The sequence below is a fragment of the Betta splendens genome, chromosome 2 (genome assembly GCF_900634795.4).
Source record: "Betta splendens chromosome 2, fBetSpl5.4, whole genome shotgun sequence".
Taxonomy (NCBI): Eukaryota; Metazoa; Chordata; class Actinopteri; order Anabantiformes; family Osphronemidae; genus Betta; species Betta splendens.
In genome coordinates, this window is record NC_040882.2 from 6,757,897 (window position 1) to 6,772,550 (window position 14,654).

Genomic DNA, 14,654 nt, shown 5'->3' on the forward strand with positions numbered 1-14,654 from the left:
TGAGTTTAACAAGCATCAATTAATAAAAATATTATCAAACACTTGTTTATTTCACTGTGAAATGAACTAAATAAGTCTTAATTAATGGGATTCTCTCCCACAGCCGCGCAAACAAAAATTCTACATACGGAGCACATTAAACATATATTACATGTAGCAGACACATTCGTTCAACAGCAGCAGGCAAATTAACTTTGAATTAACATTGAGTCACCACTGTGACCTAATGTTAGAATAAATCCAGCTGTTTTATGGAGTTTTTATGCTACATTGGATCCAGCAGCTGTTGTTACTGCGTTGTCACTAGTTTAACTCTTCTTTTGTCCCGTGTTTTGTTAAAGAGTCACTATCACTTCAACAAAGCCAGCAGCTTCTTCATTTATTCTGTTCAATTTCTAAAATTATTCAATGACTGAGCTTTTCTGTACGACATCACACTGTTATTGGTAAAGAAAATGATAATTAAAACATCAAAGCACAGCAACAAGTTCACAGCTTATACAGGAAAGATACTTTATAAACAATCTGTCTTTGACCAGAACGTCTACTTCATATTATAACACTTGTACGTATGAAAATACATCAACCCTGTCTCAGACATGTAACTACTGCACCACACACTTCATTTCCCACATGATCCTGATGGACTGGACACAGAGCAGCTGGTCTCAGATCAGTTCACAGAGAGTCATCTCCACTGGTTCTGGTTCCTCTGTCAGTCAGTTGTGGATGAAGCTCTGCTCCCAGTAACATGGACCAGTCAGAACCTCCACACACACACTGCTGCTGCTTCTACATCTGGATCATCTCCAGCTGCAGAGAGAATGAGAGCAGAGAGCAGATCAGTGAGTGTCTACAGAGACTCCCTTCATCATCTGTCACATCCAGGACAAAGAGCAGCAGGACTTCAGTCGTGTTCAGAGCAGAAGTGGAGCAGCTGTTAAGCTTCCTTTTAACTGGTAGAGTATCGGACTCGGAAGGCAAAGTCTATGGTTCGATCCCCCGCCTCGGTGTGTCCTTCAGTGAGACCCTTTGCACTAAAGTGCCAAATGCAGGAAACAAATTTAAGGGAATCATTAACTAAAAAATTAACAAAAAATTCTGCTGACTCTGCACATTTCCCTCCAGTCCACAGTGAAACAAACTGCTGAGTCATGGCTTTAGAGACGACTTCCTGTTGGTCCATCACAGACAGAGTCGCTGTGTGGTGACCAACATCTTCTCTGCTTTGAAACATCAGCTGACACAGAAACATGAGAAGCTTTGGAGCAACTAATGACAGAAGGACACAGACACAGATGTGATGACTGGACTTCAGCAGAGGTTCTGCTCTGGACCAGCACCACATGGTTACTACGTGGAACCATGGTTCTATCAGCCAGACTGATCTCAGAGCTGTGACACACATGAACCTGATCAGTAGTTAGTGTTGATGCTACGACACTTTGATGAGTGACTGGAGCTTTACAGGAAACACTGGATCTCTGCTGTGACACTAACTGAGTTTAGTCCAATACTGCTGAAAGCAGCACAGACTGAATCCAACCTCTACTGACCTCAGAGTCTGCAGTCCATAGTCTGGACTCAGCACCAGGTCACAGAGAGCCTTCACTGATGAATCCTGCAGGATGTTGAATCTCATGTGCAGTTGTGTCAGATGTGACGGGTTGGACTTCAGAGCTGAGACCAGAGAATCACAGCTGATCTCTGACAAACTGCAGCAACTCAATCTGAATAAAGAACCAAAGATGTGGATCAAAGCATTAATAATGAGTCAGATTTGTCCTGATCACTGATGTTTAGTGTGTTTCTGCCACCTTGTGTTTCTGTGCAGTGGTTGGGTTCTGATGAACTGGACTTTGTGTTGCTGTGAACTGACTGTGTGGTGTTCACAGCTGGAAGGACCTGGGTTCAGCAGGAGCCTTTCTGTGTGGGCTTCTAATGTTCTCCCTGTGTCTGTGTGGGTTCTGTTCTGGTTCTGCAGCTTCCTGCCACAGTCCAAAGACCTGAAGTTCTGCTGCTTAGCTGCTGACTCTGAGCTTCCATAGGTCTGATTGTCTGTCACTGTGTGTTGGACCTGTGATGGACTGGTGACCGGTCCAGATTAGACGCTGCCTCCTGCTGAGTGACAGCTGGGATCAGCTCCAGAACCACACAGACCCAAACAGGACAAGTTTTTGGGATGATGGATGCATAGATGCAGAGGAAACCACTGTGAAAACCATGACTGGACTTTCAGACTTGGACCAGTTCTGGTTGTTTCATTAGTCTGTTATGAAAGAATTTAAGGATTGTTATCTCTAAGAAACAATTTGGATTCAACATTTAAAGAATATTGTTTTATATTGTTGTCTGTGTTTTAATGTTCAGTCTTCTTTCAGTGGAACCAAAGTGATCAAACTATACAGTAAGTGAACAAAAAACAAACCATTAACTCTCAGGAGCAAAACTTGCTGGTTCCCTGAAGCAGAACCACAGTCAGAACCTAGAACAGTAACAGTCAGTGAACTGACCTCAGAGTCTCCAGTCGACAGTGACGACTCTCCAGAAAACCACACAGACGCTTCACTCCTGAATCCTGCAGCTTGTTGAAGTTCAGGTCCAGTTCTATCAGATGTGGCGGGTTGGACTTCAGAGCTGAGACCAGAGAATCACAGCTGATCTCTGACAAACTGCAGTAACTCAACCTGAATAAAGAATCAAAGATGAAACAGTAGAAAACACAGTTAGTTGAATCCATTCAGTGTCTCATGGTGTCGTCATGATTTTCTCTCAGATTCTTCAGCAACATCTTTGTCTCTTTATTGTGATTCATTGGTCTGTTCCATGTCGTCTTGATGGAGACAGAACCAACAACATGATCCTGACTGAAATGTTCCTGAAATGTCTAAACTGATAAACAAACTCCAACGTCTCGTCTGATCTTAATGGTCAAAGTTTTAACCTCCAGTTTCTCTGTGTCTGTGTTCAGACACTGAACAGAGACAGAGGAGGAACTTTCTCATCAATGTGTGGTTGGTGGATCTCACAGCACTGATGCTGTCATTCACCTGGATGAGGCTTCATCTTCTGAGACCATGTAGATTCAAGGTTTAATACAATTTAATAAACTAAGAGGGAAATTGCTGTGAATATTTTGGATTCACAGACAGAATGAGGAACGAAAGAGGACCACACACATTAACACAGATACACATAACTTTTAGGTCGTCCTTGAATGACAACGAATATGAATTATATAATATTTATATAAACAGAAGGATTGTTGTCAACAGACAATATATATACTGTAGATACACATAAATGTGATTGTAAAGAGAAAGTCTGTGCATCAACAGTTTGGTTCTGCTGAGCAGAGGTTTCTCCTCCTGCTCTGTCATGTGTCTCACACTCACTCTCTGAGAACATGTTCAACTCAACAATCATCTGAAGACAACTGTCAATAAACACGTTTAACTATTGAGCTCACACACAACTAAAACATCATTAGTCTGTTATAAAGGAACTTTAGGATTTTTTGCTGTTTTGCTTCCTCCGCCTCTCTTCTGTTGAGATCATTTCCTCTGTGTTGCCAGGTCTAATGAAGGATGTGAATCACTGGGCCTAATGGTATTTAAGTTTGGCCTATTGTTTCATTCTTGCTGGTGTGTCGCGGGCCGTAGCTGCTTTATACAAGTGTCTTCATTTAGTCTCAGTCAGTTCAAAGAGTCAAACATTTAAGTGACATTTTCTCTATTAAACCATCGTTAAACTTACTGACTTTTTACTCCCTTCCTTTTCGTCTTTGAACAGTTGAACGTGATCAGTCCTGAAGGTGATTTGACCTCATAATAAACCTCCTACAGTTCACATCACATTAAACTCACACAGAACTAAAACATGGAGTCTGACCTCAGAGTCTCCAGTCGACAGTGATGTCTCTCCAGAAAACCACACAGATGCTTCACTCCTGAATCCTGCAGCTTGTTGTCGCTTAGGTCCAGTTGTGTCAGATGTGACGGGTTGGACTTCAGAGCTGAGACCAGAGAATCACAGCTGATCTCTGACAAACTGCAGTGAGTTAATCTGTAAAAAGAATCAAAGATGTGGATCAAAGCATTAATAATGAGTCAGATTTGTCCTGATCACTGATGTTTAGTCTAAAATGAGCAGAGTGACTTTGTGCTTGTGTTGTTGTGTCGTCATGATCTCAGCTTCTACACATCATCCACATGTCAACACAACATTCATATGTTGATGTCTGCACTGATTCACAAGCTGCTGCTGGAACCAGTAGAAAACCAGACGTGTTGGATCAAATACTTTATCTGGTTCCTTTCATTCATCGTCTTCTCTCTAAATCTGAACTATTCTGTGTCGTCTGATGGAAAATGTTCAGACTAATGTTTGGATCAAACTCCAAACTGACCATAATTGATGAAGTGAATCATCTTCAGAACTGATCCCAGTCAGATGGATGTTGTCTTCTCTGGAGATGTGGAGAAATGATTTACTGAGTCTCTGCTGCTGTGTCACACTTAAAGTGTCACTTTGATAGAAAAGACGTCACAAACCTTCATAGACTTGATAGAGGCACAATAAACTGTCAATCATTCCTGCAGGTTTCTGACACGAGCCTTCTTTAGAATCTTTTCATTCTAGATTCAAGTGGAGATGTCTGAATTGACTGAAAAGAAACACTGACCTCAGAGTCTCCAGTCGACAGTGAGGACTCTCCAGTCCAACACACAGAACCTTCACTGATGAGTCCTGGAGGTCGTTTCCGCTCAGGTCTAGATGTGTCAGATGTGACGGGTTGGACTTCAGAGCTGAGGCCACAACTTCACAGTGAGTCTTTGTGAGTCCACAACCAGAAAGTCTGTGATGATAGAAAATATAAAGTCTATAAATGTGAAGTGTCTGTGACACAAACTGACTTCATGAATGTTGATGCTGAAGCAGCTGTAGCTCAGTTGGTCCCATTCATCACAAAGTGTGAAGCTCTGTTGGTTCCACCAGATCCCAGAGATTAGAACCAAAGTGTGTCTGGACAGAACCAGAAGAACCAAAGACAGATCATAGAAACATGTTGCAGACGCTTCATCCACTGAAAGAAACGACTTAGCTTTTAGTAGAAACTCTTCAGACCTAAAGTTTCTCTGTTGGATTTGACTTAAAGCTCCATCGAGCAAAGAAAGACAGAAGATCCTGATGTTCACTAACTTTACAGCTGTTTTGATCTGATCCTCAACAAAGACGTTTTCTAGGAACCAGTAGTTGATGTTTTCACTCTGTGAACTTTTAGATTCTGTGTGAAGTGTTTCACTTTAACACTGAGGCTTCAGCTTCATGTTGCTGTAGAATATTATTGATCACATTAACGTTGGACTTACTGAGCCTTTCTGCAGTTCCTCACAGCTGGAATCAGTCTCCGTCGTCCCTCCAGTGATGTGTTGTACTGGTTCAGGTCCAACTCATCCAGAACCTCCTCTGACATCTGCAGCATGTAGGCCAGAGCTGAGCACTGGATCAAGGAGAGTTCTTTCTTTGTTCTGTTCTCTGACTTCAGGAACTCTTGGATCTGCTGATGGACTGAGTGGTCGTTCATCTCCATCAGACAGTGGAAGATGTTGATGCTTCTGTCTGGACAGATTCTATCACTGTTCATCTCCTTCAGGTTCTTGATGATTCTCTGGATGGTTTCTGGACTGTTCTTTGTGTGACCCAGCAAACCTCCTAAGATTCTCTGGTTGGACTCCAGACAGAGGCCATGAAGGAAGCGAACAAACAGGTCTAGGTGGCCACTTGGACTGAGGAGGGATTTAAACATGGTTCTACTCAGGACAACATCCAGAGCAGCATTGGAGTCTTTCAGAAACTCCTTCAGTTCCTCCATCTTCCCGTTGGTGTAACAGAGCATCATGTGAACAGCAGCCAGAAACTCCTGAACGCTCAGATGAACAAAGCTGAACATCTTGTCCTTGGTTTTCCTCCCTCGCTCCTGTTTAAAGATCTCTGTGAACACTCCTGAACACACTGAGGCTCCTCTGACATCGATGCCGCTCTCTTTCAGATCTTCCTCATAGAAGATCAAGTTTCCCTTTAGCAGCTGCTTAAAAGCCAGTTTAGCCAATGACTTGATGTAGTTGCTGCTCTGTTCTGGTCCGTACTTGTCTTTAGTCCGATCCATCTGAAACCCCAGGAACTCTGCGTACATCTCCGTCAGGGTCTTGGGCAGCTCTCCTCCCTCTCTGGTTTCCAGCAGATCCTCCAGAACCGTAGCAGTGATCCAGCAGAAGACTGGGATGTGGCACATGATGTGGAGGCTTCGTGCCGTCTTGATGTGGGACATGATTCTGCTACAGTCCAGTTGGAGGCGACTCTCGTCCAGTCCATCAAACACAAACAGAAGTTTGAAGCTGCTCTTGTCATAGTTGCTGTTTCCTGATGACTGTAGACGTGTAAAGATGTAATTCAGAGCCTCCAGGCTGATGGACTCAGTTTCTGGGATACATTCATGAATGAGCTCTGACAAACTAAACTTCTGTCCCTTCAGTGGATTCAGCCGACGGAAGGTGAAGGGGAAAATCAGGTGCACGTCTTGATTGGACCTTTGTTGGGTCCAGTCCAACACAAACTTGTTCACAAGGACTGTTTTTCCAATCCCAGCGATTCCATTGGTCAACACTGTTCTGATGCGTCTGTATTCACCAGGGGGATGTTTGAACAGGTCACTGGGCTTCACTGGCTCCTCTGCTGATCTTTGCTTCTGCTGCGTCGTCTCAAGCTGTTGGACCTCATGCTGTGTGTTGATGTGTGAATCCGGCCCAGCTGTGATGTACAGCTCTGTGTAGATGTCATCCAGACGTTGGTCGACTTCTGACCAGCCTGGTTTCACACAGAGAAACTGGTCTTGGAGGTTTGATTTAAGCATCTGCTGGTAATATGTGATGAACCGTGGCTCTGGTACTGGAACCATCAGATCTGGGTCCAACAAAACACAAAGAAGACAAAGTGTGAGGTGTCAACAAATGTCTGGTTGATTGATTCAAGTCTTTATGTTAATGAACATAATGAAACAGCCTGAAACATTAGAACTAGAGAAGAGAACAACTTTGTTGTATCTGATTATTAAATTCTATTCCACATTTAACAAACTTAAACTCCAGCACATCAGTAAATGCGTGATTGTGTCTGTGATGTTAAATGTAGAGATAAATCCTCTTACTCTGCAGACAGTCAACCAGCTCCTCCTGCTTCATCCTCCTCAGGAAGTTCACTGTGATCTTCAGAAACGCGTCTCTGCTGCTCTTTCTCTGCTCTTCATCCTCACCTTCCAACTCCTCCTCATCCTCCCTCTGACTCTCTAAGCATTCTGGGTAATCTGGACTCAGAACCCTCTGCATCTTCTTCAGCTCCTTCTTCACAAACGTGACAATGTTTTCCTCCAGCAGCTGGAACAGAAACTATATGAATGACCTGATCCAACTAAAACCATGGAGCCAAACATCAGATCCATGTTGGACACACTGACATCCACTGGTCTAAAAAGTGCAGCATGGAGATGATTGAACACAACAGATGAACAGTAGTAGTTGTACATGTACAGACCATAAATATGGAGTCCAGCTGTGTTTGGTGCTGCTGGACAGACTGAGCACTTGGAACCTCTGAGCTCTGCTGGTCCACTCTGTGGAGGAACCATGAAGAATGAGTCCACACAGCGACACACACAAGGTAAAGGTCCATGAAGTGATGTTGGATGTGAGCAGTGAGTCAGAGACTCCCTGTAGTGGTGAAGGTTTACTGTCAGTCAGTGGCTTCAGTCTCAGCTCTGAACAACATACAGTATATCTCTGCCTCCCTCACTGAACAAGGCTGAAGTGTTGGAACAAGGAGTCTGCTAGGATCAGACTTGTTGTACTGGGCAGCTCCCAGTGGGAATATGTTGAACTAGGAACATTTAACTATACTTCCTACATTAATTCATTGTTGGACATTGGCTCTAATGCCAAGACTGGGGACAAACAGTCTAAAATAAAGTCTCCAGTACTAACTTCAATTTGCTGCTGCAAGTGAAGAAGCTTCAAGGCATTTCACCAAAACCTTCACGTAGAGACGTCAATAAACAGATTTGAACAGAGATGATCAGCTGCTTCCTTTGACGTGAGCACTTCATTAGAAGAGGAGCAGCCCCTGAGACCCTCTACAGGATCAGAGCTTTAGCTACTGCTGGATGGAGATTTGATCAATGATCAGAGTGAAGAAAGCTTCTCCTTCACATCAACACTTCAAACACAAATCAACCAGATCAACAAATGGAAACAACACAAATGTTTATCATCAGAGAAAGTTTACATCAGATTGTTCAGAATGATTTAAAGTGACAAAAACTCACTGTGACACTGATACAGATTGGTCTTTGAAATCAATAAAATGGGGCTTTGACCAGTCGCTCTTGAAGGACACACAGCTGGGTCCAGGTCCAGGTCCAGGTCCAGGTTCAGGTCCAGGTTCAGCAGATCCTCGTCTCTGTTGGGACCTGATAGAAAAACACCTACAGTGACTCTCACACACTGAGTCCTAAATGAGCAGTAACAGTAAATCAGTGATGTGTGTGTGACTTGGAGACAGAATCATCACCTCTGAGCTTTGTTCTGGTTCTCATGGTCCCCACACAGACTGGTTTTAGAGGGAGGGGCTCCCTCCTCTCTGTCCTCAAACTGGTTCATGCTGCTGGATTCACGCTTTCTACCTTCATGTGGAGAAGAAACAAAATTCATTCATCTGCACATCAACTCAAGTCCATCATCTCCTCCACTGATTGTCTCTTCTTCTGTGGTTCATATCAGTGTCAGCTGGATGCAGTCAGACAGTGGGAGGCAGAGGAAGCTGCACCAGCTGCTCTACTTCTGTCAGGGACCATAAACTAACAGTAAATCACTGACACTTCCCTTGACTCACAATGACTGTACTCTGACTCTAATTGCTGAGAACTGTTGTGTGTAAACTGCTTCTATTTAGTGTCACAACCTTCTAAGAGCCAGGTGACACTTATGATGTACAGAGACAGAGACAGACTGATGGAGACTTTCTTTTTATGAGTCTCTAATGAACCAGCTTCCAGTCACTGCTGCCTTTGATCTTTGTCTCTGCTTTGTTTCCACATCATTAAAATTAACAAACATTTATCTGATAGGTCATAGGTCTGATAGATATGATCACACACTCTGCTTCTCATTCACACATTGAAACATCGATGGTAGAGCCTTGATGCTGTTAAACTTGGGGTTCAAAGTCTTGCCCAAGGGCACTTCAACACCTAACGGAATCAAAACACTGATTGGTGGATAAATGATCTACTTTACTACTACTACTCTACAAACTTTCTGACCTGTTCATGTAGTTGGCTGAAAATAGTTTGATATTTAGCACTAATGTCAATAAAAGACACTTATAAATTCTTTTTTGTCCTCATCATTTCATCCTCATTTTTTCCTCATGTAAGGACTCTGTTCTTCGACTTCTCCAGTGCCTTTAATACCATACAGCCAGCTCTCTTAAGGGACAAATTGGAGTCAGCTGGCATGGACAATTACCTGACAGAGTGGATACTGGACTAACTCACAAACCGTCCCCAGTTTGTGAGGGCCCAGGTCTGCGTGTCTGACACTCTGACCTGCAGTGTGGGAGCCCCCCAGGGGACTGTCCTGGCCCCCTTCCTCTTCACCCTCTACACTGCAGACTTCAGACACAATACATCTGGCTGTGTTCTGCAGAAGTTCTCAGACGACTCTGCAATTGTTGAACCTATCACTGACGATGATGACACAGAGTACAGAGAACTGGCACAGAACCACCTTCTAATCAATGCAAGAAAGATCAAGGAGATGGTGGTGGACTTTCCCAGATGTCAGTCTACACCCCCTCCTCCAGTGAACATTCAGGGAATGAACATCCAAAGAGTGGACTGTTATAAGTACCTGGGTGTTCACCTTATGTAACAACAAACTAGACTGGACTAACAACACAGACGCACTATACAGGAAGGGTCAGAGCAGACTTTACCTATAGTACTAAGGAGGCTGAGGTCGTTTGGAGTGAAGGGGAAACTCCTGAAGGCCTTCTATAACTCGGTGGTGTCATCAGCCATCCTGTACAGTGTGGTCTGCTGGAACAGCGAGGGAGAGGAAGTGGCTGGATAAGGTCATTAAGAAGTCCAGCTCTGTCCTGGGCTGCACTCTGGAGTCAGTGAGGGATGTGGGAGACAGAAGAGTTCTGGCAAAATTCACATCCATGCTGGACCACGAGTCCCACCCACAGCAGGACACACTGTCTGCCCTGGAGAGCAGATGCAGTGACAAACTGATCCACCCTCGCTGTGGGAAGGAGAGATTCCGCAGGTCTTTCCTTCCTGCTTCTGTCAGACTTTATAATGAACAATTATGGTGCATGGTGCACATTTCTACCACACTGCCACAAACATGCTACATCTCCAGGGCAATTGCACCAGTCACTTTAAAAATATTGTTTGGTGCCGTCACCTTAACTCATTGTGTACATAATGTTGATAACCTGTGGAGTTCTAAGTTCTAAATTCTTATAATTATTGTGTTATTATTATTATTAATTTAATGTAATTAATGTAAATGTTAAATGTTAAATGTAAATGTTAAATGTTAAATGTTAAATTTTAAATATAAATGTTAAATGTTAAATGTTAAATGTAAATGATAAATGATAAATGTTGAATGTAAATGTGAAATGTAAATGTAAATGTAAATGTAAATGTAAATGTAAATGTAAATGTAAATGTTAAATGTTAAATGTACGCCGAGTGTAAGACTGAATATTCATGAATGTGCAAGTAGACTCCACCCCTACCCAAACAGCACTGGTCTCATATGGGGTGCTGAATGTAAAAGGAGCACCTATAACTAGTTTTCTCACATTTAACTAAATGACACAACATGTTTTCTCACATTTAGTTAAATGTGTAAAAGTCTAAATGTAAATGTTAAATGTAAATGGTAAATGTTAAATGTAAATGTTAAATCCATCCATCCATCCATCCATTTTCATCCGCTTATCCGGGGCCGGGTCGCGGGGGCAGCAGTCTAAGCAGAGAGTTCCAGACTTCCCTCTCCCCGGACACTTCCTCCAGCTCTTCTGGTGGGACCCCAAGACGTTCCCAGGCCAGCCGAGAGACGTAGTCTCTCCAGCGAGTCCTAGGTCTTCCTCGGGGCCTCCTACCGGTGGGACATGCCCGGAACACCTCCCCAGGGAGGCGTCCAGGAGGCATCCGAACTAGATGCCCGAGCCACCTCAGCTGGCTCCTCTCGATGTGGAGGAGCAGCGACTCTACTCCGAGCTCCTCCCGGGTGACAGAGCTCCTCACCTTATCTCTAAGGGAGCGCCCAGCCACCCTGCGGAGGAAGCTCATTTCAGCCGCTTGTATCCGTGACCTTGCCCTTTCGGTCATGACCCAAAGCTCATGACCATAGGTGAGGGTAGGAACGTAGATTGACCGGTAAATTGAGAGCTTTGCCTTTCGGCTCAGCTCCCTCTTCACCACGACGGACCGATACACTGACCGCATTACTGCAGCCGCCGCACCGATCCGTCTGTCAAACTCACGCTCCTTCCTTCCCTCACTCGTGAACAAGACCCCAAGATACTTAAACTCCTCCACTTGAGGCAGGAACTCTTCTCCAACCTGGAGAGAGCAAACCACCTTTTTCCGGTCGAGAACCATGGCCTCAGATTTGGAGGAACTGATTCTCATCCCAGCCGCTTCACACTCAGCTGCAAACCGCACCAGCGCACGCTGGAGGTCCTGGCCTGATGAAGCCAACAGGACAACATCATATGCAAAAAGCAGAGATGCTATCCTGTGGTCCCCAAACCAGACCCCCTCTGGCCCCTGGCTGCGCCTAGAAATTCTGTCCATAAAAATAATGAACAGAACCGGTGACAAAGGGCAGCCCTGCCGAAGTCCAACATGCACCGGGAACAGGTCTGACTTATTGCTGGCAATGCGAACCAAGCTCCTGCTCCGGTTGTACAGAGACCGAACAGCCCTTAGCAAAGGGCCCTGGACTCCATACTCCCGGAGCACCCCCCACAGGATGTAACGAGGGACGCGGTCGAATGCCTTCTCCAGATCCACAAAGCACATGTAGACTGGTTGGGCAAACTCCCACAAACCCTCAAGCACCCTGCTGAGGGTATAAAGCTGGTCCAGCGTTCCACGACCAGGCCGAAAACCACATTGTTCCTCCTGTATCCGAGGTTCGACTATCGGCCGAATTCTCCTCTCCAGTACCCTGGCATAGACTTTCCCAGGGAGGCTGAGAAGTGTGATCCCCCTATAGTTGGAACACACCCTCCTGTCCCCCTTTTTGTAAAGAGGGACAACCACCCCGGTTGTCCAGTCCAGAGGAACTGTCCCCCTCCTCCACGCGATGCTGCAGAGGCGTGTCACCCAAGACAGCCCCACAACATCCAGAGACTTGAGGTACTCAGGACGGATCTCATCCACCCCCGCTGCTCTGCCACCGAGGAGCTTACCAACTACCTCGGTGACCTCAGCCTGGGTGATGGGCGAGTCCGCCTCTGAGTCCCCTGCCTCTGCTTCCTCAGCAGAAGGCATGTCGGAGGGGTTGAGGAGATCCTCAAAGTACTCCTTCCACCGTCCGATAACATCCCCAGTTGAGGTCAACAGCTCCCCACCTACACTGAAAACAGAGTTGGTAAAGAACTGCTTCCCCCTCCTGAGGCGCCGGACGGTTTGCCAGAATCTCTTTGAGGCCGAGCGATAGTCCTCCTCCATGGCCTCCCCGAACTCCTCCCAAGCCCGAGTTTTTGCCTCCGCAACGGCACGGGCTGCAGCACGCTTGGCCTGCCGGTACCCATCAGCTGCCTCAGGAGTCCTACAGGTCAACCATACCTGGTAAGACTCCTTCTTCAGCTTGATGGCGTCCCTTACCTCCGGCGTCCACCACCGGGTTCGGGGATTACCACCACGACAGGCACCGGAGACCCTGCGTCCACAGCTCCGAACGGCCGCGTTGACAATGGAGACGGAGAACATGGTCCACTCGGACTCTATGTCTCCCATCTCCCTCGGAATCTGGTCGAAGCTCTCGACGGTGTGAGTTAAAGGTCCGTCTAACAGAGGGTTCAGCCAGGCGTTCCCAACAGACCCTCACAATACGTTTGGGCCTGCCAAGTCGTTCCAGCCTCCTTCTCCGCCAGCGGATCCTACTCACCACCAGGTGGTGATCAGTTGACAGCTCAGCCCCTATCTTCACCCGAGTGTCCAAAACATATGGCTGAAGGTCAGGTGAAACGACTACAAAGTCTATCATCGACCTCCGGCCTAGGGTGTCCTGGTGCCATGTGCACTGATGGACACCCTTATGTTCGAACATGGTGTTAGTTATGGCCAAACTGTGCCTAGCACAGAAGTCCAATAACATAACACCATTCGGGTTCAGATCAGGGAGGCCGTTCCTCCCAATCACGCCTCTCCAGGTATCACTGTCGTTACCTACGTGGGCATTGAAATCTCCCAGAAGAACGATGGGGTCCCCAGTTGGAGCGCTTTCCAACACTCCCTCCAGGGACCCCAAGAAGGCCGGGTACTCCACACTGCCATTCGGCCCGTAAGCACAAATGACGGTGAGTGACCTATCCCCCACCCGAAGGCGCAGGGAAGCGACCCTCTCGTCCACCGGGGAAAACTCCAACACATGGCGACTAAGCTGGGGAGCTATGAGCAAGCCCACACCAGCCCGCCGCCTCTCACCGCAGGCAACTCCAGAGTAGAAAAGGGTCCAGCCCCTCTCAAGGAGTTGGGTTCCAGAGCCCAGGCTGTGTGTGGAGGTGAGCCCGACTATTTCTAGCCGGTACCGCTCGACCTCCTGCACAAGCTCAGGCTCCTTTCCCCCCAGTGACGTGACATTCCATGTCCCAATAACCAGATTGGTTATCCAGGGATTGGGGCGCCCAGGCTCCCGCCTTCGACTGCCGCCCAATCCACTCTGCACCGGCCCCCTACGGTTCCTCCCGCGGATGGTGGGTCCACTTGAGGACGGCCCCACGTCGCTCTTTCGGGCTGTGCCCGGCCGGGCCCCGTGGGAATAGGCCCGGCCACCAGGCGCTCGCATACGAGCCCCAACCCCGGGCCTGGCTCCAGGGTGGGGCCCCGGCTGCGCCGTACCGGGCGACGTCTCTGGCCTTGGTGGTTTGTCTTTCATAGGGGGGTTGTGAACCGCTCTTAGTCTGGCCCGTCGCCCCGGACCTGTTTGCCTTGGGAGACCCTACCAGGGGCATTTAGCCCCCGACAACATAGCTCCCGGGGTCATTCGGGCACACAAACTCCTCCACCGCGGCGGTTCAGGGAGGAGGTAAATGTTAAATGTAAGTTTAACACTTACAGTAAATGTTAAAATGTAAGTGTTAAATGTTAAATGTTAAATGTAAATGTTAAATGTAAATGTTAAATGTAAATGTTAAATGTTCGCCGAGTGTAAACTGAATATTCATGAATGGGCAAGTAGCCTCCACCCCTACCCTCAAACAGGGCTGGTCTCAGATCAGAGATGCAAACTCAATCACCTCCAACAGTGCGCGCAAACCCCGCCCACATCTGATCAGGTAACTTTTGTTTT

The 14,654-nt window shown here is 46.5% G+C and overlaps 2 protein-coding genes and 1 long non-coding RNA gene across 12 annotated transcripts in view; 1 reads left to right on the forward strand and 2 right to left on the reverse strand.

Moving 5' to 3' along the window:
- Positions 1–14,654, reverse strand: part of LOC114867425 (NACHT, LRR and PYD domains-containing protein 12-like) — a 95,834-nt gene that overhangs the window by 46,929 nt on the left and 34,251 nt on the right. For 5 of the 7 annotated variants that reach the window (XM_055504373.1, XM_055504366.1, XM_055504361.1 and 2 more), the window contains one exon: positions 2,514–2,687. In XM_055504373.1, the coding sequence (XP_055360348.1) occupies positions 2,514–2,687 (174 nt within the window). Of the gene's footprint in view, positions 1–29; positions 814–1,556; positions 1,731–2,513; positions 2,688–14,654 lie in introns of those variants that run through there. The other 2 variants (XM_055504376.1, XM_055504379.1) reach the window with 2 other exon arrangements.
- Positions 1–14,654, forward strand: part of LOC129603403 (uncharacterized) — an 81,118-nt gene that overhangs the window by 42,234 nt on the left and 24,230 nt on the right. The gene's annotated exons all lie outside the window — the stretch shown is intronic.
- LOC129603393 (NACHT, LRR and PYD domains-containing protein 12-like) lies at positions 3,762–6,332 on the reverse strand. 4 transcript variants are annotated; one of them, XM_055504416.1, is made up of 3 exons: positions 5,373–6,332; positions 4,685–4,858; positions 3,762–4,065 (listed from the first exon to the last, which is right to left on the reverse strand). In XM_055504416.1, exons 1-3 carry the CDS (start codon positions 6,329–6,331, stop codon positions 3,873–3,875), a joined length of 1,326 nt encoding a protein of 441 aa, XP_055360391.1. In that variant the 5' UTR covers position 6,332; the 3' UTR covers positions 3,762–3,872. The 4 variants fall into 4 exon arrangements, 2 of the variants coding, with proteins under 2 accessions (XP_055360391.1, XP_055360399.1); XR_008693198.1 differs by having other exon boundaries at positions 3,926–4,065; positions 4,409–4,858; XR_008693199.1 differs by having other exon boundaries at positions 3,931–4,065; positions 4,685–5,025.

What these genes read in the sequence shown, in the direction of transcription:
- LOC129603393 (XM_055504416.1), bottom strand. Translation starts at nt 6,331, where the DNA reads ATGTCCCACATCAAGACGGCACGAAGCCTCCACATCATGTGCCACATC. An exon ending in AGGAACTGCAGAAAGGCTCA is followed by an intron (nt 4,859 to 5,372) that starts GTAAGTCCAACG and finishes CTATCATCACAG; the next exon opens with ACTTTCTGGTTGTGGACTCA. An exon ending in TGTCGACTGGAGACTCTGAG is followed by an intron (nt 4,066 to 4,684) that starts GTCAGTGTTTCT and finishes TTCTTTTTACAG; the next exon opens with ATTAACTCACTGCAGTTTGT.